The 21104-nt window shown below is 49.8% G+C and overlaps 1 protein-coding gene and 1 long non-coding RNA gene across 3 annotated transcripts; both read right to left on the reverse strand.

The window, feature by feature from the left end:
* Nucleotides 1–242: 242 nt before the first annotated feature.
* UPB1 (beta-ureidopropionase 1) lies at nt 243–13940 on the reverse strand. Of its 2 annotated transcripts, XM_064168567.1 has the most exons (10): nt 13782–13939; nt 12938–13109; nt 11146–11233; nt 10043–10137; nt 9334–9495; nt 6145–6314; nt 4157–4238; nt 3377–3419; nt 2135–2289; nt 243–496 (listed from the first exon to the last, which is right to left on the reverse strand). In XM_064168567.1, exons 1-10 carry the CDS (start codon nt 13880–13882, stop codon nt 413–415), a joined length of 1152 nt encoding a protein of 383 aa, XP_064024637.1. In that variant the 5' UTR covers nt 13883–13939; the 3' UTR covers nt 243–412. The 2 variants fall into 2 exon arrangements, with proteins under 2 accessions (XP_064024637.1, XP_064024638.1); XM_064168568.1 differs by lacking the exon at nt 9334–9495 and having other exon boundaries at nt 13782–13940.
* Nucleotides 13941–14189: 249 nt separating this feature from the next.
* LOC135188762 (uncharacterized) lies at nt 14190–20383 on the reverse strand. Its single transcript, XR_010307822.1, has 3 exons — nt 19466–20383; nt 19219–19350; nt 14190–14257 (listed from the first exon to the last, which is right to left on the reverse strand). It is a non-coding gene; the product is annotated as an uncharacterized LOC135188762 (long non-coding RNA).
* Between the last annotated feature and the right edge of the window lie 721 nt (nt 20384–21104).

The following is a 21104-nucleotide window of genomic DNA, read 5'->3' on the forward strand; positions in this document are numbered from 1 at the left end:
TCACCACGCTTGCTCCTCAGGGGGGATGTTTTCTTGACCCTGCCTTTTTCATTGCCACACCTGTAGAACCCTTCTTGATACTCTTCACATCCCCTGTCAAGTTCAGCCAGCCCTTCCTGACCTCATCCCTACACAACTGGGCAGCATCACCATTTTATAGCAGTGTATTCCTACTGGATAGATTTCTAGTACAGAACAAGGGTTTGGACCCAGTGTCAGTGACCAAAACCACGTCCAAGAAGCCATTTTGGAACTTCTTTTTACTTAACACAGTTTTGAATCCTTTGAATTAAAAGCTGGTTACAGAGAAAATTTAACTGACAACATCAGAGTAACAAATTGTGATGCAAGGTGAAGCCAGCAGCACCTCTTAACCTGGCACCTACCATTTGATTGCCACGAGCTCTCTCTCTTACTCTCTGATTATATTGGGTACAAAATGAGGCTTGACTGCTTCAGCGAGCTTGTCTGCATACATCTCATACCTGCCAGTCATCTGGAAAAGAAGAGGCAAAGCTTCAGTTCTGGTAGTGAGCTCTGGAAGCTTCAGCAAAGATTTATATTCACCCTTCTTAATGACATAATTGAATTGCCCCAAACAGCAACATCACCATTCACACAAAATGCCTCAGCACAAACTTCTATCCAGAACTGGCAGTGCTGCCTAAAGCTGCACTTGTACCCAAGAAACAAGAGGGGCAGTGCCACCCTGAAGAGCCTAACACCTGCCTGCTTTGCAGCCCCACCTCCACTGACAGCCCTGCCCAACGTCTTCTGGCTGCTTTGGGTATCCAGGCTAGCTGGAAGAGAATGCCAAAGGTGGCATCAACAATGCTCCTTTGTCAGTGAAGGCAAAGAAGTGTTTCTGTAATTAATTAGTCTCGTATCTGTAATTAGCTGAACCTTGCTGCCAGCAATAGGTTTGCAATGAGTGCTCCTGCTCTATTGGTTAGCTATGGAATGCTGTCACTGCTTAGGTGGCACAGTGAGCACCTGCTGCAGTTGTGTCATCCTCTTCTGCAGTGCACAGAGGGCTGATGACTTCTTTTTTTCCCAGCATGTAACAGGGACAGTTTGCTTAACTGTTTTGCTGCTGTAAGCTCAGCAAAGCCATTCTGCTTAATGTCCCCTTCAGGCATCATTGGGTGCAAGCTGCAGACACCAGAGCAGGTTAAATAAGTCCCAGTTGCTATCAAGGCCCTTCTGTGGTGGCTAAGGGATGACTTCATACTTCCTCTCCCCCCTCATATCAAGAACCACCTCTGTCTTGGTCCCAAACGAAAGGAAAAGGAAACAGATATCCCCCATGACAAAGAAAAACCACAGCTGTGCCCTGGGTGCCAAACAACAACAACAGCAAGGCACAGCAGCAACACAAGGCCAAGGTGCTGAAACCACAGGACCAAAAGGCAACAAACCCCTCTGCAGTTCTATGCAAAGCAGTTAAAGGTTTTGCTTTCATAGTTTGTTTTCCTTAATCAATACAATTGCTTTTGTTCAGACAGCCCTGCTCAGCTCCTACAAGCAATGCTTCACCTGCCTCCTGACCCGCTAAAGCTCTGCCCCACGGTAAGGGCCAACAGACCCACCACAGCAAATGAAATCCTATCCAGATGACCTGAGATCGCCCTTTGTCTGTTCCCTGCACAGGGATTGACAGCATCAGCACAGAAATGAAACTAGCCCAGAAACACCTACGGTTTCATTAAAGAGTTGCAGAGAGTTAGCCCTGCAACTTCACAGGAACTCCACCCAAACCGACAAGCAAAGCCTACGTGAGCAGAAAAACTCACTGCAAGTGGTGAGCTCCAAGGCCCAGCTCAGCTCCCTGATGGACACCAGGGGCACACACTTGCCTAGCAATGCTCAGAGCCCCTGGAAGTCCACACTCAAGGGCCAAGGGCTGAGCTGTGCCATCCAAAGCCACTGGCCCAGTTTCCCTGTGTTTGGCTACTCCTTTTCAGACTCCATTTGTGCCTCTGGCCCCCTGAACATCCTGTGACATCGGCCCACAGCTTCAGTGGCTGAACAGTTAAAAAGCCACCAAAGCTACCTTTTAAGACTGTAAGCTCATTCTGGGAGCTTGCTTGTTCTAGTGCTGTATCTGTGCTTGTTTCTTTATAAGCAGGCTTACCTTAAAATTCCACTTGTCACCAACTTGCCTGCAGAGGTTCAGATCCATCTCTACCACCAGAAGTCCATCCTGAGTGCGGGAGAGCCCCGGGGTCCTGCTGCCATCTGGTGCAGCTACATAACTTGAGCCATAAAAATGACCCAAGTCATGGTGTGCTTAAAGAGATTGTTTTTAAAAGCATGTAAGGACACCTACAAAGCAGTAAACAACTTAACGTGCAGCATCCTACAAAGCCTGTCTCAGCCTCCTGTGGTTGCTCACTCACTGTGCTAAGGCACAGCTAACATTCTGAGGAGTCCCCGCAGGATCCCAGGGTAGCTGCAGTTCTAACCATGCACAGTGCAGCTTCCACATGCACAGAATTAACAGGACAGACCTCACTGCACTGCCTTTCAAACACTGCATGATTGTGCTTTTCCATTAGCAAGCCTCTGGACTGAAGTAAAGGCTTTGCTCTCTCTGGTTTTTCTTTGCATTAGAATCTAAACACATTCTAACTGCCAAACCACACACTCCCCAGACAGCTGACAGGGATGGACCCCCTCAGTTCTCAACACAAGGTCAGAGGTGCAGACAGTGGGATCTGAGGCATGCAAAAAATATCTTACTTTGTACTGCACAACTCGGAGTTGTGCCAAAACTCAGCCATGTCTGTTGTACTCCTAAGCAATGTATCCCACTGTCCCCTTCCACACAGCTGCTACAAGCACTTAGCTCCAAAAGGAGCCACACAAAGGCTCAGTCCACTCCAGAGGAAGCCAGAGGCAGTCGCAGCTGTCACAGGACAATTCACAGCGTTCTGACGCACAAGCAAATCTCCTGCTCCTCTTTGAGCACTCTTTTCTTTAGCTTCCAGCAGATCTATGGCTGGGGATTCAGGCCAGGGCTGGTACTGTGAACCACCTGAAACCCCACAATAAAATCTCACGTGTGCACTAGCAGCACAGGCTGGTCTCTGGGACTGCTGCCTTCGAGTCCTACTTACGGCACTGCCTCCCAGCCTCTTAGTCCTCTGAAAGCAGGACAGAAACCTCAGGTGTGAACTGCTGGTGCCCATATATGATGGTATCACCAGCTTCAATAGCAAGTGCTTCTTGTCTCCAGCTTACAAACCAGCAGCCTTGAGTAAGGCAGTTGCTTGACACCACAGCTGTTATGGGAGAGACACTTGCAGGAGAGCTGTTGTTTCCTCAGGATTTCTAGGTATCATGCACAAGCACTGAATGTGATTTCTGAGCATACCTTTTCCACCATCTCCAGAAGTAAAGGCATTCTTGAAGTACTCCTGTGGAAGAAAAGGAACCCGTAGGTGGCAGCATCCTTCCACTTCATTCGAGACAGCCTTGCTAGCCTCCATCCTGCAGCATGGAAGTTCAGCTAAACCATGACATTTCTCCTGGCGTGCTGTCAGCACTGTCTAAAGGGAGCCATCCGAGGGGCCTCGTTTGCGTGATGGATAAGATAGGAAACAAGCTCGTGCTGTGTCCCTGCCAGCTGCTGACACACCCTGGGGAAGATGCCTGCTGGCAGCTTCACAAGGCTAAGGGAAGAGGCAAAGCAGGAGACATCACGACCACAACAGGTCTGGGTGTTTGCAGGGCACCTGTGAGCAGCACTCAGGTGACATCTATGTGAACTGATGTGAAGGCAAAGGCCATCAGCTCATGACAGAATTCCAGTGTCCAGGAAAAGGCAGTATCTGTACAACAGCAACCAGCTGTGTACCACTGACCTGAGGATGCACTGTGTTTTCAGTCATTCTGGCTAGGAGAATACTGATTTCTCCAGAGAAACCAGGAGAATGAGCAAGAGGGTGGCTGCCCATCACAGGGACAGAGCAGGAAGCAGCTGCACCCAAAAGGCTGGCTGCTGGCAAGGCAACTCCTCGCCGCTGCATCACTGTCCATCTTCAGGGCACTAACAGAATCGCTAGAGCACAGAGGAGTCTGTGCACCCTGGTGCAGCTCAGCTCATTTCCTTAACTCCTGTTGTAACATCCAGCTCTCCAAGGCAGATACTCACCGTTCCCACCCTGTTGATGGCGCAGGTGAAGCAGTGATTGGCTATGGCAGCATTTCTGGCTTCCACTGGCCACAGTGCCTCGCTGCGGTGCACAAAAGGAGGCAGGGAGTCACTACTTGTCTGCTCCAGAGCTACTGCTAGGTGGTGACTGTCTCACACTGTACATTTTCTACCAAAGAAGCCAATTATCTGCTCAGACTGAGCTTGCTCCTACAATCGATATCTCCCCATAGACACAGCCCAGCTCAATCACAGCTATCACAGAATCACAGTTTTCACATGGGCCTCAAGAGTCCTCTTCCAGCAATAAAAAAATTAGGCTGAAAAACAATCAAGTGAAAGCCAATAATGGGAAGAGCACAAAGCCCCCAGAGCACCAGTGCAGTGATGCAGCACTGTGTGACTCAAGGGGGATCTCTCCCGGGCTGGCAGGGGCCAAGCACCAGCAGTGCCAGAAATGCCCCAAAGCATGGCCTGCTCACTCAGCTTCTTTCGAAGGACGCTCTCCAACCTACATTCTCTTACACACCAAAAGCTTCCAAGGGCAGTCTGAATGACAGAACACTGCAGCCAGCCTCCAGTCCCACTTCCCAGGTTTGTAATTACATGGCTCTCTGACTCTCCACTGCCTGTAGGGATGACAAGCACACACTTCTGATCTGCTTTTCACCATTTCTACCCTGACTGCTCAATGCCCTCAGAATTTTCTAGCTGCTCAGCAACAAAAAATGGATCAAGATTCTTGGACCTTGTTAGAGAGAGAGAAAAACTCCAAATTTACATTAAAGAGGTAAAAAGAATCCTGAATAAATGGAAAATGCTAAGAACTCTCTTCCTCTTACATTTCTAATTCTTCCATTGCCCTGTATCCCCAGGGTGTCCAGCAACAGGGTAAGGGGGAATGGTTTGAAGTTGAGGGAGAGCAGGGTTAGACTGGAAGAAGATCTTCAGTATGAGGATGGTGAGACTCTGGAATAGGCTGCCCAAGGAGGTTGTGGATGCCTCCTCCCTGAGGGTGTTCAAGGCCAGGCCGGATGAGGCCTTGGACAGCCAAGCCTAGTTGAGAGGTGTCCCTGCCCATGGGAGTTCTGAGGTCCCTTCCAATTTGAGCCCTTCTGGCATTCTGTGATTCTGGAACCCCACATCTCCATCTACAACGAGCTGAATCTGAAAGTACTGAGCGGTAGTGCAGAGAAGAGAAGGCAATGAGAACGGAAGGCAAGCATGGAGACTCTCACAAGAGCGGTGTAAAGAGCCACTCAACCCACTTCTGTCAGGTTTCCACTTAAAGCAGGCCCCCAGCAGTGCAGTTACTTTGCATGACCTTTCAGTATCCCCAGCCTGTGTCAGACAATGCTCTGGAAGCACAGCACAGCACACACAAAGGTTATGAAAATGGGACTGATGCTGACAGCATAAAGGCAACGAATATTCACGATCTGATCCGCAGATTCATCTCTAGCTCAGAAGTTATGTTTTTAGCTCACTGAGCTGGTTTGCCTTCTTTTTGGGTTTGGTTTTTTTTAGGAAACCAAGTGAGTAGGGTGCAATTAATGTCAATCTGCAGAAGATGAATCTCAAGGGAAGCAGTTTGCACTGCTTCAGTCTGGTTCAGGTGGTCTGATAAGCACAAAATTGCCAACAGTTAAAAGAACCCAACATGGGTCTGAGAAAAGCTTCTCAGCTTGGCTCTGCCGACCACAGTTGGGTCCCACACTCACTGGCTCCTAGGTAGATGAGGCAAGCTGGCAAGCTAAGCCTGAATGTAAATTCCTACTGTCTGTCATAAAGCAAAAACACTACACAGATAATCTAAATCAATTCTCATCTCATTTGAGAACATCAGCTGGAAGCTGATTAACTCTGAGACACAGGACCTGCAGATGCACAGCTGGAGTGCTGGCAGAGAATCAGCGTCCCTCAGCAGATCTGGAGCCCAAGACTGCAGGTGGAGTTAGCCCAGGAAGCATGGAAGCAGTCTGCATTACCTCAGTGTTCCGATGGTGGCTGAGGGGTTGAAGATGATCTCTGCCCCATTGATGCTGAACATAAGCCAGTTGAGAGGGTGGTGCCGCCCGTAGCAGATGTTGACAGCAATGGCTCCAAACTGGGTCTGAAACACTGGGTGCCCTGTGTTGCCTTCCATGTAGTAAGTAGACTACAAATCAACCAAGCAAACAATAAATCACAAATACAGCCTTCAGAGTAAGGCAAGAAGAAATACCTCCAAGAGTGCTTTGACACTTCCCAATCTGATCAGCAGCTTCAAGCCATCAGACCGTGAGTGAGGACACTTTTCATTCCAAGGCAGCTGCACTGCAATGGATATAGAGCAAACAATGGCACTCTTGGGCTGCACAGACCACGTTCGAGCCCCTTGCTGTTTCTCTTCACTCACACTACACCCTAGGCAACCACCTGCCTTTGACATGAACACTGTTAATGCTACACACTTCTACAGAAGTTAGAGAGACCCACAAACTGCCCAACTTCAGGCACCTCTCAGTACTTGCACTATGTAAGAACAGTTTCCTAAGTCCTTACAATCCTTTCATTCCTGTTAAAGACAGAGTTGATGTATACTAAAGAGCACAGAACTCCTTTACCTTCACCTCTTGTGTCATTTTGTGACTGATGGGAGAATATAAGCCAACTGCAGCCAACTGTTGGCTTTAAAGATCCCTTTTACCATATGCTGCAAACTGAACAACTAGAAAAGCACTGGTAAAAGGCACTAGTGAAGAGAAGGACAGAGCACTGTTAACAGCTATCAAAAGAGGCCACTTACTCCTAGTAGTAGCTTCTGTGATGACCTCAGAGACAGAAAAGCTACACAATCTGTCAGGCTGACCCACTGTGTGCTGTTAAACACCTCCCTTCTTACTGAAACTGCCCATTCTAACAGCCTCTAATGCTGGTCTGGAAGGAAGCTGAACCACATCAGGTCTAAAGCTGGCACAGTTACAGCTGGGGCCTCACCAAAGTGTAGGGCAATGGTATTGATACAAGAGGCATCATCTTCTGAGGCCAGAGCAGAGGCTCAGTACACCCAGGAAAAGTGACAGCTCATGTTTCTTATTTATTATCAGGTCTCATGAAATTGCCCAGTCCCTTGGGTACTGACTGCATCTGCTTTCACGTCTGTAGAGAGCACACCCCGTGGTGGGCACTCACACAACCCTTTCGCAAAGCAACTGCTGATTGAATGCATTTCCTTTTTTCCCCTTCTGTTCTCAGTTTTCCTTAATTACAGCAGAAGAAAAACAAGAATGCTGTTGCTTCAGGGAATTCATCAGTTCTTACTTCATTCTTCCTCACCAGAGGTCACAACCATCTCCACAGCAACAAACTGATGTCTCAAGGATTGATTTTTGTTTATTTATATGCCCTCCCACACAAGGCTGAATAGGTTACAGACCAGTCCATTTCCCCCTTCCATTTAGTTCTCACTGATGCAACAGGGATGATTTTAACAAGGCTCCTTTCCCTATCTGCTCTCCACAACAAATCATTTCAGATCCAACGCTTCCTTGGGGCTCATCTTTGTTGATAAAGAAAACAACCTTAAGGTAACAGAAACGAGCATAATCCTTCCCTGTAGTCTTGCTGGTTTCTAAAGTTCCTCTATCAAAATTGCTTAGCTCAGAGTGGAATTAATTCATTGCTAACAAAAGCAGCTGAAAAGACAGTGCTGTGGTGGGCAAACATTATCTGCTTCTCTAATGAGATAGGTACAAGAAATGTCAAATCACTGCAGTCTGACTGCAAGGTTACATAAATAGATTGGTTTGTGCTAATTCTGGCCTTTAGGATTAGGAGAACCAACTACTTCTAGGCATGATGTAAAAGTCTTAATGAAACTCTACCTAAACTCTATGTGGAAAAGTAGAAATGTTTTCTTTTTCTTTAGCTGCCTTTCTTTACAGTTTCATAGCTGGAAACAAGAAGTTTTTGTTGTGGTCCACAAAAGAGAGTCTGGAAAACTGAAATGAAGTATAAGGAATTTATCTTCTGGTTCATTACATAAGGAAGAGTGTGGAAAGCAATCAGAATTCATTTTCCTCCGTGCTTGTGGTCTGTAAGGGTTTGTTAAGTTACTGTTTTGCCAGCTAAAAGGCAGATCTGATAAAGGAATACTAAATAGCAAAATAATTGTCAAAGATAAAAGGCAACAGTGGTGACTGACAGGCCTGTGCCAGAAATCCACTGTGTAGAAGAAACCTTTTAATAGCCTCCTCTGAAAGAACAAAGCAGTCTGATCAGGTCAGAACTTTCAGAGGTCTCTCACCATAAAAGTTTCAAGACACAGAAATAAGAAGCCCCTTTTACAACGAACAAAAAAGCAGACTGCACTCTGAAGTCTCAGCTTAGTGACTGCAGCACTGGACAGGAACAAAAGCCACTGCAGGTACCGAGCAGCCCAGGGCTTAAGAGAGAGAAATGCCTCTGTTAATGAGTGGCTTTAGCTGAGAAGGAGAGTGTGAGCTAGGGAAGACAATGTATTTTTAGACTTTGGTTAATTTTTAAGCCTGATCTGCTTGTGACAACTCCATGGATGGATAAGCACATTTCAGATCTACCAGCTTTCTTCTGATGTTGTCTTTACTGCCAGTTCAGTTTCTGAAGTGGATTCTGGAAGACTGCCCAAAAACTGCTGGGGGCTTCAGTGGAGTTTATGTGATTAGTAAACACAAGATGCCTTAAAGCAGTCAGAAGCATAACAAATTAAGGGATTCTGCTCACAGAAACATAAGCAAAAGAAATGTCATTTCCAGGACAAGCCCACAGAGAAACAGAGATCAAGACCATAAATAATGTGCACACCTGAACCATGAAATGTTTGCCCTCCAAATTCAAATCAGCTCAGCAAGCAGAGACACAGAACTACCAAAGCCATCGTGCTCAACTAAGGCAACACAGCTGGGACTGGGAGAACTTTGCTTTAAAGATCCTTAGGACTTCAGTGGTTTCTATCAGGCCATGGAAGAGTCCATGACAAAGATTCAGAGTTGTTTGCTCAGTAAGAGGCATCACTCTCTGTGTCACCTGAGGGTGATCTGACACTCAGTGAGCCATGCTTTCCAGAGAACCATTCCATTTCCTGCCAGTGTGACTGCCACAACACATGCAGAGCTGCAAGGCAAGGCTACCTGGATGGCCACAACACCCTGTCTTACCTCATTGAAGTCTCCAACCCTTGGGATGTGATTTTTCCTGCTTTTGCCAAGGACAGCTCCAGAATTAGAAATGACCACGGCAGTATTCCACAGAGTTCCCCCATGGACTTCATCTCGCTCCAGGATGGGAGACACCACAACCATGTTGTATTTCTTTGCCAGCTACACAAAGGGACACAATTCTTGTGTCATACTCTGTCTGTCTGCAGTGGTTATTCTCACTTTTCATTCATAAAGAAGGATTAGACAGAAGTCTTCACCTGTTGCATCACTCTGACTGTTACCAAGGGCTAAAGCTTAACCTACAATGGCATGCCCACAGCACCAATTCTTCATCAAAGATGGATACAGCACAGGACAGGCCTGATGTGGCTCTGGGCAACCTCATTGAGTTGAAAGTGTCCCTGCCCATGGCATGGGGGCTGGAGCTAGCTGACCCTTGAGGTCACAGAATCATAGAATCAACCAGGTTGGAAGAGACCTCCAAGATCATCCAGTCCAACCGAGCACCCAGCCCTATCCAGCCCCTTCCAACCCTGACAACTCTGTGATTATGTGACTTACCAACCAAGTGGAAGATGTGTTATTATTTCCATTTCCTCAGTGGTAAAAGACCAGGACAGAAAGAAGATCCATGCTAACCAGTGACCACTGTGGGCTGGACTTGGAGGCTGCACAAGAGGGGTTTTTCGCTTGGTTAGGTTTTTACCTCTTGACAGAACTTTGTTGTTGGTCCATCCTCTGCTGACTCGGCAAATTCAGTCCAAGGAAGCTTCTCTCTTGTGCAAAAGGCAAAGGGCATGGCTGGAAAACAGCAGTGCAAGAGAAAATCTGCAATGTTCTTCTCACTCCAGAAACACACACTGCTTGCATAGGCACATACACAGTGAAACACTGAATAACTGCTCTCCTTGTTAAAAGGAAAAGGTGATCTAAACACATTTTCAGCAAGGGCAAGGAGTTTTGGGTCCACCCAGAGCAAAGCAGAACAGAAAGAATGCACTTAGTGAAGCCTTACTGGAGGTAAGAACACAAAACACACCATGCCAGCCACTGGTGCACACTTCCTGTGAATAGTGTTTTCACAATCACTTCACAGGCCTTCCCTTTGGTTCTTGCCTCTATTAAACCTCAAGGACTCAACATTTTAAGTCAAAATAGACTTTTTTTTTTTAAACTTAAAGTCTGTCCAGAAAGAAACCCAAAGTTTTAGGAGGGAACAAAAAAAGAAGAAAAGATCACAAAGGATGACAGAAGAAAGAGCACACCTACAAATCTCACTGCTGCACCACGTGCTAGCTTTCTGCATAACAGATTCCCAGCTCTCTTCCATACATTCTTGCCACCTCAGACTGGTTTTCCCTTTGGGAAGCAGAGCAGCAAAGTCCAATGCTGTGTCTTGGAAGATCTCCACAGTTTAGTTACAAGGCACACTGAGAATCATAGAATGTGCCGAGCTGGAAGGGACCTTTAAAGGTCATCTAATGCAGCGCTCCCAGTAAGCAGGGACATCCCCAACTGGATTAGGTTGCTCAGACCCCTACCAAGCCTGACCTTGACTGATGTGGCCTCCATTACCTCCCTGGGCAACCTGTTCTAGTGTCCCACCACCCTCATAAAACGTCTTTCTAATGGCCAATCTAAATCTTATCTACTTGGAAGCCATTGCCTCTTGCTCTAGCGCTACATGCCTTTGTAAATAGCTCCAGCTCTCTTCTAGGACCCCTTCAGGTACTTCTAGTGCAGGATACTTGTTAAAATGGAAGGAACTTGACCCTGACAACATAGAAGGAATCACAGGAAAATACTCACTCCAAGCCTCCTGGAAACAAACTATGTTGACCCCACACAGTGCAGCTACTTCCATGATCTCCTCAATGCGTTTGTGCAGTGCAGCCACCTGAGAATGAGAAGTGCCAGGCTGTAAGAAAAGCCACTTGCTGCTTCTTGAGTATCAATAACCTGCATCTACAAGCACTTCTGACATCAAATTTACCTCGTTCTACACATAGTTCAAGGAAATAACTCAGGAAGTTACCATTCCTGAGCACTGATAATAGAAGAGGCAAATGGAGACTTTCAAAAGCGTTTAGATGGTGAAAATAGGGAAGGCAACCTAATGACTGCTGACTCCATGGTTACAGCATTTAAATACATGCTGACTGACTGGCAAACAGCTAAACCCCTAACAATCAGCAAAACATAGCCTTTGCAGCTCATGGTAGCCTGCAGAATCACGGGAAGCAAACGTGGCTTCCAAGTGGTCAGACTCCTAGAAGGGGAGGCAAAGACTGTCCATGCTCTTGCTTATCTCCCAGGGCTGCTCACACATGTGGAACTTGGACACTCTCTACAAGTCATTAACTAAAAGCTCTGTCCTAAATCCCTCTGTCCAAAGAGCTCAGTAGATTATTACCAAGGGGAAAAAAGCCAACTAAGCATTTATTAACTGCTACAAAACACTGCTTCAAAGTACTTTTTTCCCCCCTAAGTATTCTACTTAAAGACAAGCACAGATGTAGCACTGTGCATTGGTGCTTTCAGACACAAGTTACCAGCGACCCACAAACCCAACTGTATGATGATGGAACAGACACAGCTATAAAGGTAACATCACTCTGGCACTCTTTTGAGCGCACAGAATCATAGAATCAAGCAGGTTGGAAGAGACCTCCAAGCTTATCCAGTCCAACCTAGCACCCAGCCCTGTCCAGTCAACCAGACCACGGCTTTTCCTGAACACCTTCAGGCATGGCAACTCCACCAGCTCCTTGGGCAGCCCATTCCAACGCCAATCACTCTCTCTGGTAAGAACTTCCTCCTAACACCCAGCCCAGACCTCCTCTGGCACAGCTTGAGACTGTGTCCCCTTGTTCTGTTGCCGGGTGCCTATAATGCTAGAATGACTCCACAGACTGCATTACTGCCACCTGCGCCGTGCCGCCTTCTCCAAACCACCTTCCCCAGAAACCTGCTGTCCTGTCACTGTACAAATGAACTCATAAATGTGGGGGTCTTCCTTCACGTTACTTTGAAGCTGTTTTGAAGAGGCTGCTTCTGCATATGTCACCTTAGTGCTCTGGTGTCCAAGATGTTAAGAGATGCTGGTCACCCTGTGCTAAGATTTGTTTTTCTTCTGTACAAAGGATAATGAAGGCAGCTTTATTCATCCGTGTCTAGTCTCATGGAGTCTCCTGGAGTGGAACATTTCTCACTTAAAGCTTGAGCTGCACCTGTGATTTCCACGAGCTGTCATCTCTCTGTATTTTGAGTAAATTATTTTCTGTTTCTGTTCAGAAGCAAAGGATTTCTACATACAAAACGAGTGACTAAATATTTAGCTTTGGGAAAAGCGTAGAGGTTGGGCAATTCATAGGTAAACACGACACATGAGCTCTTCCTGAGAAACAATAACGTTGGATCTGCTGTTTGGACTCCCTGCTGAGGGCTCTCTTCAGATACTGACGGGCCCCCTACGCCGCTCGACAATCAGCAGACATCTGTTTGGGGATGGAGCTGCTAACACCCGCAGCTGAAGCATGTCACTCCTCAACCCAACAGGAGTGGAGTCACACACCAACAGCCCAGATGCCAGTCTGCGTACCTGGACTGCCACGGCCGTGTCCGTGGGAAGTGGAATTCTGTTCTGTACCAGTCCTACACGAACAACACGTGGCCGCCTCAGCTGCTCGGGAGCAGCATCAAATCCATAGCCCTGGAGCTCAAATCCTCTTTCCTGAGCTGCTGATCGAGCTGCAGGTAGCAAATTAAGTTTTCTGGATTGAACAGGGAACAAATACATGTCAGGGGAAGACATTCTTCTCCTCTGCTCCGAACGCGACAGACCCAAGGGAGCACGGCACTGTCTGCCCCTGCAGCGCCACCCAAGCGTCCGTGCCCCTTGGGCAGCCGCGAGGCAGGGGCACCGGCGGGCAGCAGGCAGGTCCCGGGCGAGCCTCCTGCTCCTCCCCAGGGCCGCGCTCCAGCGCCCTGCTGCCAGGAGTGCTCTGCAGGCGCTGCAACTGCCGAAGGAACCAAGCTGCGCAGACACACAACCCCCACCTGCAGCCCCCAGATGATCAGCACTTCGCCTGCGCTCTGTTCCCCGTGTCAGAGCCCTGTTTTCCCAGCTGGCTCACCCCGCGGCCACAGCCTCCCGCTTCCCTCCCCAGGGCCACCCAAACCCTTCACTCCAGTCAGACCCCGGCCCGCTGCACCTCTCTGGCACCCTGCTCCCCAGCCCGGGCTCCCTGCAGAGCACGGCCCGAGCTGACAGCTGCGGCACAGCCCCGCAGCGCCTGCCCGCAGCGCGGCCCCGTCCCGGGCGCTGCCCTCCAGCGGCTCCTTCGCCGCGCTGCCGGGCACGAGGCAGCCGGCCCGGGGCAGGCCGCGACGCCGCTCGCAGCCCGCGGCGAGGAGAGGCCAGCGAGCCCGCCCCGGCGGCGCACCTTGCCTGGCCGCCGTAGAGGATCCGCTGCACCTCGGCGAGCTCCTCGGGCGGGATGTGCCGCTCCAGGCACGACTCCAGCGACTCCAGCGCTGCTGCCATGTCGCGGCCGCGGCGGCACCGGCCCGGTCCGGCGCGCGCCCCGACCTTCGCCCGCGCGCGTCCGCCCCGCTGGCCGCGGGCGCTGCGGGAGGGCAGGGAGCTGCGGGGGGAGCTGCCGGGGGGGGCTGCCGGGGGGAGCTGCCGGGGGGAGCTGCCGGGGGGGAGCTGCCGGGGGGAGCTGCCGGGGGGGAGCTGCCGGGGGGGGAGCTGCCGGGGGGAGCTGCCGGGGGGGAGCTGCCGGGGGGGAGCTGCCGGGGGGGAGCTGCCGGGGGGGAGCTGCCGGGGGGAGCTGCCGGGGGGGGCTGCCGGGGGGGAGCTGCCGGGGGGGCTGCTTAACCTCTCTGCACCACGGTCCCAGCCTCAGGATCCACTCAGCTGGAAGAGAGCAGCGTTCGGAGCGCTGTGGAATGATCCCGTTCCACAGAAGGCTTGCACATAGGTCAGCAGTCAGAATGGCTGAGGTTGGAAGGGACCCCAAGGCTCAGCCAGTTCCAGCCCCTGCTACAGCCAGGGACACCTCCCACTGGAACAGCTCACCCGAGGCCACATCCAGCCTGGCCGTGAACACCTTCCTGGGCAACCTGTGCCAGTGTCTCAGCACACCATAAAGAAGTTCCTCCTAACATCCAGTTGCAATCTTTAACATGGATTCAAAGCCCGAAGTAATTGGAAAGCAATCCCACAGCCAAAGGCAATGTCCAACACAGGATTACACAAAGCAGGACCTTTACAAGGTCTTGCAACGACAGGAGGAGGAACAATGGGTTTGAAGTAGAAGAGAGGAGATTGAAACTGGATGTTAGGAGAGGGCTCTTTGCAGTGAGGGTGGTGAGACACTGGCACAGGTTGCCCAGGGAGGCTGTGGCTGCTTCCTCCCTGGAGGTGTTCAAGGCCAGGTTGGATGAGGCCTTGGGCAACCTGCCCTAGTGGGAGGTGTCCCTGCCTATGGCAGGGGTTGGAAGTGGATGAGCTTTGAGGTCCCTTCCAACCTAAACCATCATACGATTCTATAAATGGAAAGTGTCCAGGCATGGTTTCGTTTCATCAAGACATTGTAAGATGCCTCTTGCTCCAAGCCAGGCTTTTTAACCCAAGGGGCTGCAGTGGTGCTCTGTACACCACATGCACCATGCTCTGTTAGGGGCAGGAACTCTTTGGACTGACTCCTAAAGAGCAAAGCAGCTCCTTTAGCTGAACAAATCACAGAGTGTCAGGGGCTGGAAGGCACCTCCAAAGCTCATCAGTCCAAGCTCCCTGCCAGAGCAGGATCTCCTTTACCAGATCACACAGGAACACATCCAGGCAGGGTTTGACTATCTCCAGAGAGATTCCACAACCCCCCTGGGCAGCCTGTGCCAGGGCTCTGTCGCCCTCACAGGGAAAAAAATTCTCCTCATGTTTAAATGCAACTTCCTCTGCCTCAGCTTCCACCACTGCTCCTTGTGCTGGCACTGGGCATCACCCAGCAGAGATGGCTCCAGCCTCCTGGCACTCACCCTGCACATATTTGTGTATATTTGCCTTTCTTTTATTTCCTTTCCTTCATTTCTGAAGAAGAGTCATAAGCAGTGACTGGAATTCTTCATCTAATGATCCTAATTTGCTCTAATGGCCAATTGTGAAGGCAGGCATCAGTAAGATGTTGCTGCATTCACGGCTGGCAGATCTTTAAACGCTGCAGAATAGGAGATCGATGCAAAAATCATCTGACAGGAGGGAAATCAGGAGACCGAGTAAGTTAACTTCCATATCAGCAAGCCCAGGATGTCAACAGATAAAGCACTGCTGGAGGATTCCTGGACACAGACAGAAGGGCCTGGGTTTCCCTGGGAACTGCTCGAGCTCTTTTCTGCCTGGACAGCAAACCCAAGGGCAAAGCAGCAGGTCTGTGTCACATCCAGCTCCTGGAGAAGGTCACGGAACTGAACTTTTCTCCTCAAGCTTCTATTCTTAGTGTGAACTTTCACTGACTTCTCTTTTGGTGCCTTGTTTGTTTGTAATTCAGTAAATCCTACTACATGTAGGAAATGGACTTCGTGGCAATAAAACCCAAGCCCCTGAAAAGCAGCGAGACCTGAAGAAAGAGCACATTTCCTGCGCGCCGCAGCCACCGTCCTGCAGCGAGGCGGGGAGGGGCCGGGCTGCCCGCGGGGGAAACGGCGAGCCCAGAATTACCGGGCAGGATGAAAGGAGCTGCGGCTGCTCCGCAGGGACTGCGGGTACCCAGAGGCATAACTCCAGCCAAGACAATAAACCTCCGCAGCACGAGAGGTTAGTGCTGAGCAGGAAAGTAACCTAATAAAGGAAGATGCCTTCCATGTCCCAGACAAAGCATATTAGAGAGCTTGTATTTAAGTCTGAATGTTCCATCACAGTCACTGCAATTGTCTGTTAAGTGTGATGCTTGAATCCAGATCCTGGCTCTGGCTTTGGCTTCTTGGGACCTCTGTATTTAAAATTCTGCCAAGTTTTGCATTAGCTGGACCAGATTTTTTGAAAGAAGTGAACCTTTTGATACGAACCCAGGCTGGAGGAATTGCCTTAGAGGAAAGTAAGCATTCTGAGGAACAAAAGTTCTTTAAAAGACGGGGAAATCCGTACAAAAGAGTTCTGAAGTGTGCATGCTTTTCATCGCTACTGCCCTGGGTCAGGGTGGTCCAGAAAGCAGGTGCAGAAGTCAGCCCACACAGCAAGCAGGGCTCATGTGCTGCGGCGCTGCAGCCTGGCGCTGCGCAGCTGCAGAGGCAGAGCCCAGTCCGGGCTTTGAGCACTCTGCTGCGAGTGGGCCCAAGAGTTCCTGTAAAACCCCACAGTAGTCAGAAGCAGCCTGGAGACTGGATTTAAGAGCCAAACATCTAGAGGTTAGGCTGAAACTGGGACAGACCCAAGAAAAGATTGGAACAAACAAAGTCTTCCCACTGCAACCCAAGACAGGAGTGGAGGCTGAAGAGCGTCAGGTATCAGAGCCGGCTGGCAGAGCTGCAGGCAGCACTCTGGCTTTGCCCCTTGTACCTACACTCTGTGGAACACCCAGCTGCTCACGAGCTCTGTTGCTACCATTCCAATCGTGTTTCCAGATGTGTTCTCCTGCTGTCCCTTACACAGGTCAGAGTTGTGCAGAGCAGCTAAGTTCAGCTAAGTTACTGACTCGTGTCCCCGGGGCAGCAGCTGTCTCGCACGACCCGCGGGATCACACTCTTCCTACTGACACCCATCAAGGGATTTAGATGGACGTGGACCCAGATGCGTCCTGCAAGGCCACATAATATGTTTATGCTCTGAGTCAACTTACTTTCTAGATTCTGCCACACTCTAAAATGACCTACACTGTTCTTTTCCAGTGGCCACAAAATAGAGTCCTGAATTGTACTGCAGAACACTGCACTGAAATAGATCTTATCAACCTCTGTAAACATCTGAGGGGTCGAGATGAAGGTGCCAGGCTCTTTTTGGTGGTGCCCAGTGATAGGACAAGGGGCAATGAGTACAAGCTGTAACAAAGGAGGCTGCAACTCAACCTGAGGAGACACTTCCTTGCTGTGAGTGGCAGAGCCCTGGAGCAGGCTCTCCAGAGAGTTTGTGGATTCTCTTTCTCTGGAGACTTTCCAAACTCACCTGGGTGTGTTCCTGTGTGACCTGTTCTAGTGATCCTGCTCTGGCAGAGGGGTTGGACTGGGTGATCTCTGGAGGTCCTTTCCAACCCCTAACACTGTGTGATTCTGTGACTGTTTCACTCCAAATGCAGACTCCCTTGCTTCACAGGGACTGATAAAACAATTCTCTTGGAGCACACCTGACTGAAAACATTTCAAGCGTAAGAGACAGGCAGTGAAGGGTAATTAGCATAAGAAAGGTTGGAAGGGAAAAAACAGGTCTAAAGTATGGGGAGAAGATAAAATGCTGCTTAGCACATAGCTAAAAGAAGGAAGACAGCTGGAAAACTTCCTTTCTGTCCTGCTTTGCTTTAGACAGAGAGACAAACGAGCTTTAAGTGAGCTGTGATGCAGGAAGCCAAACATTGCCTGTTTTGAACTCACTTCTCTCCTTTCTTTGGGTGTTGGGTGTGTTTTTACCTTTTACACTGGCTACAGACAAAGCTTTGCTCCTAGTCCTGCTTAAATCTCTCTAGGTACTCTTACCAGTTTCTGAGATGGGTCTGTACAAAAAGCTAAGCCAATGCAAGGTTGAGGATTTTGGTATGGATGGGAAGTGCTGATCTGCATTTAGATTCCCTGCCTTTCCCACAGGCTCTGCACAAGCCACAAGTACAATCACCTGCAGAGCAGAAGAGCCAAGTTGTAAACCTTGTGTAGCTGCCTTTGTGTCACCTGCTCCTGACTTCCTGCTCTTCTGAAGGTTGGGTGAGGGGAAGCTGCTGAAAACTGAGGGCTTTTGGTTTTGATAATACTTTTTGTTTGCTCTCAGGCATGCCTGGGACCAAAGCAGTCCCTACCCAGACCCAAGTCTGGGGAATGAAATGTAGGTTTTCAGACACCTTCCCCTTCCTCCCACAGGAAAAACCCAGCTCTCAGTTTACAAAGAGTGAAGGTACTGCGGGAAGAGCCTTCTGTTACTTGTGCTTAGCAATATGTGCGGCCAGTAGGACCAGGGCAGCCCTTCTGCCCCTGTGCTCAGCACTGCTCAGGCCACAGCTTGAGTGCTGTGTCCAGTTCTGGGCTCCTCAATTCAGGAGAGATGCTGAGGTGCTGGAAGGTGTCCAGAGAAGGGCAGCAAGGCTGGGGAGGGGCCTGGAGCACAGCCCTGTGAGGAGAGGCTGAGGGAGCTGGGGGTGTGCAGCCTGCAGCAGAGGAGGCTCAGGGCAGAGCTCATTGCTGCCTGCAGCTGCCTGCAGGGAGGCTGTAGCCAGGTGGGGTTGGGCTCTGCTGCCAGGCAGCCAGGGACAGAAGAAGGGGACAGAGGCTGAAGCTGTGCCAGGGCAGGTTGAGGCTGGATGTGAGGAGGAAGTTGTTGTCAGAGAGAGTGATTGGCATTGGAATGGGCTGCCCAGGGAGGTGGTGGAGTCCCTGTCCCTGGAGGTGTTTAACAGGAGACTGGATGAGGCACTTAGTGCCAGGGGTTAGTGAATTAGGAGGGTTAGGTGACAGGTTGGGCTGGATGATCTCAGAGGTCTTTTCCAGCCTGGCTAATGCTGTGATTCTCCTTGCTAGCTTTGATTAAATCACACCTGGAAATGTGTCTTGAGGCCAGAATAGCTTCACAAACTGACCACTTTTGCCAATTAACAACTTAATTCTTCCCTGGAATATGACTATCTGATGGTGCACAGGAAGTGCATTAAAGTGCTGAGGACTCATAAAGCACCGCGAGTGCCGTACCGGTTCGGAGCAGCCTCCTTCATTACCGTAACTCGCCGCCGAATCGCCGCCGCCACTGCTCCCGGCCCCAGAAGGTCACTGCTGCTTCTGCCGACGAGTCTGGGAAACGGCTGTGTGGAAATTGCTGATAAACTGGAACAAAGAGAGAAGGAAAAAAACCACCAGGGAACGTCTGAGAAAGCAAGCAGGGAGGCAGGAAAGGAGGGGAGGGAGTTTATTAAAGGAACAAAGGAATCGGGTCTGGCACCTTTGTCTCCCGCGGGCGCAGGAAGCCTGGGCGCGAAGCACCACCAGAAATAGAATGTTCTCATCCTCCTTCAGAGCGGGTAGCAGTCTGCGGCTACAGGAATGAAGCTTAGGGTGAGCTGGGAAGAGGAAGATGCCCTCCCCTCCAAAGAGGAGAGAGACCTTCTGTTTCCATCCTTGCATACATTAGCTATTTCCAATGTAATTGCTGGAGATGAGGCAGGGTCTGGGCCATGATGTGACGGATTCCTGACGGGAGTGTTGCCAGAGAATGGAGCTGGCAGATAGCCAGTTTGGGATTGAATAACCTGGCTTTGAGAAAGATGGTTTTAAATTTATCACATGGTGTCCTAAAACCTCAAAGAGTTCCCCTCTGAGTGGAAGCTCTTTGTGAGTTCTATACCCTGTGGGACAGCACTGACAGAATCAACAGGGATGCCATATCGAAAAGCATGGGAACTCATCTGAAATTCGGAAGAGGGCAATTTTCAGTCACTTAACCCTCTGTGACTGTAAAATAAACTCCAAAGGCTACCTCAGAGTCATCCAGGTTAAACCCAAATGCACATTCCCTGTAAGGAGAGGAGAAAAAGAAAAGGGCTACTGAAAAATTAATTACCCCCCTTGTAAATTGTCTGAGGCAAGCTTACCAGATGGCCCAGGCCCCATTATTTAACAGATGAAACAGCTCTGGCTAGCAGCTTGGCCATTTAGTATTAAACATTCAGTGTGCCACTCTGGCTCACCGTCCTCGGGGCTGGGTTTGGTGTTACTCAGAGTAACTCAAGAAAGAGGCTGCAGAGGTTTGTTTCTGCAGGCAGCTCGCTGCACTGAGTGTCCAGTGAGTAACTGAGAATAGGCACTGAGTACTCCTCAGGCAGGACAAAGCCTGCACACAGCAGGCAATAAAAGGCTGCATTCATCTTTAGTTTCACACTTGGCAGCACAAAAGGCATAACATCCACTGACAGTCAACATCTTGCATTGCTGGGGAGGTAAACTGTGAACCAAGAAACTGCCACAGAGCTTGTCTCTCACAGAAGATGGGAACCTTCCGACCACCAGGGTTATTATGAGGGACCTGTTAGATCTCTACACACAGGCACTGCCAAAAGAGGACCTGCAGTGGATGGCATGGACTGGCCCACAGACAGAACACTCTCCATGGTAAAATTCTTCCCCTTCAGCCTCTCACCACACCTATTCAACTCATGGTTCCACAGAGCAGAACTAGGGCTGCAGTGTGATTGGGGTGGCAGAGAAGGAACATGGGAATGTCTGTGGGATCATGCTGAATGTGCTGTATGCTAACCAGTGGGAAAGAGGCTTCAAGCCTTCAGCTGAATTGGCCCAGTGAGTTGGTGCCTGTGCAGGAACACAGCCTGATTTCAGGCATTCCAGGGGGGTTGTCACCAGGCTCTTTTGTGGACACCCAGTCTGCAGACCTCTTCCAAACGATTTGCTCTGCTTTAGAATGTCTGTGAGCAACACTCCACACTGCTCTGCCAGAGTCAGGAGAGCCACGAGAGCTGCCAGCCAGAAGTGACGGTTCCCTGGAGCTGCAGGTTCCACTGCAATCCAGTGTAAACAAGCCCTCTGTCCAGAGAAGTGGGAAGATGACAAATGTGCCATCTTTCAAG

Source organism: Pogoniulus pusillus, chromosome 30 (genome assembly GCF_015220805.1).
Source record: "Pogoniulus pusillus isolate bPogPus1 chromosome 30, bPogPus1.pri, whole genome shotgun sequence".
Classification (NCBI taxonomy): domain Eukaryota; kingdom Metazoa; phylum Chordata; class Aves; order Piciformes; family Lybiidae; genus Pogoniulus; species Pogoniulus pusillus.

What these genes read in the sequence shown, in the direction of transcription:
- UPB1 (XM_064168567.1), bottom strand. Translation starts at nt 13,882, where the DNA reads ATGGCAGCAGCGCTGGAGTCGCTGGAGTCGTGCCTGGAGCGGCACATC. An exon ending in TTGTTTCCAGGAGGCTTGGA is followed by an intron (nt 10,138 to 11,145) that starts GTGAGTATTTTC and finishes GCTGTTTTCCAG; the next exon opens with CCATGCCCTTTGCCTTTTGC. An exon ending in TTCTGGAGATGGTGGAAAAG is followed by an intron (nt 2,290 to 3,376) that starts GTATGCTCAGAA and finishes AATCTCTTTAAG; the next exon opens with CACACCATGACTTGGGTCAT.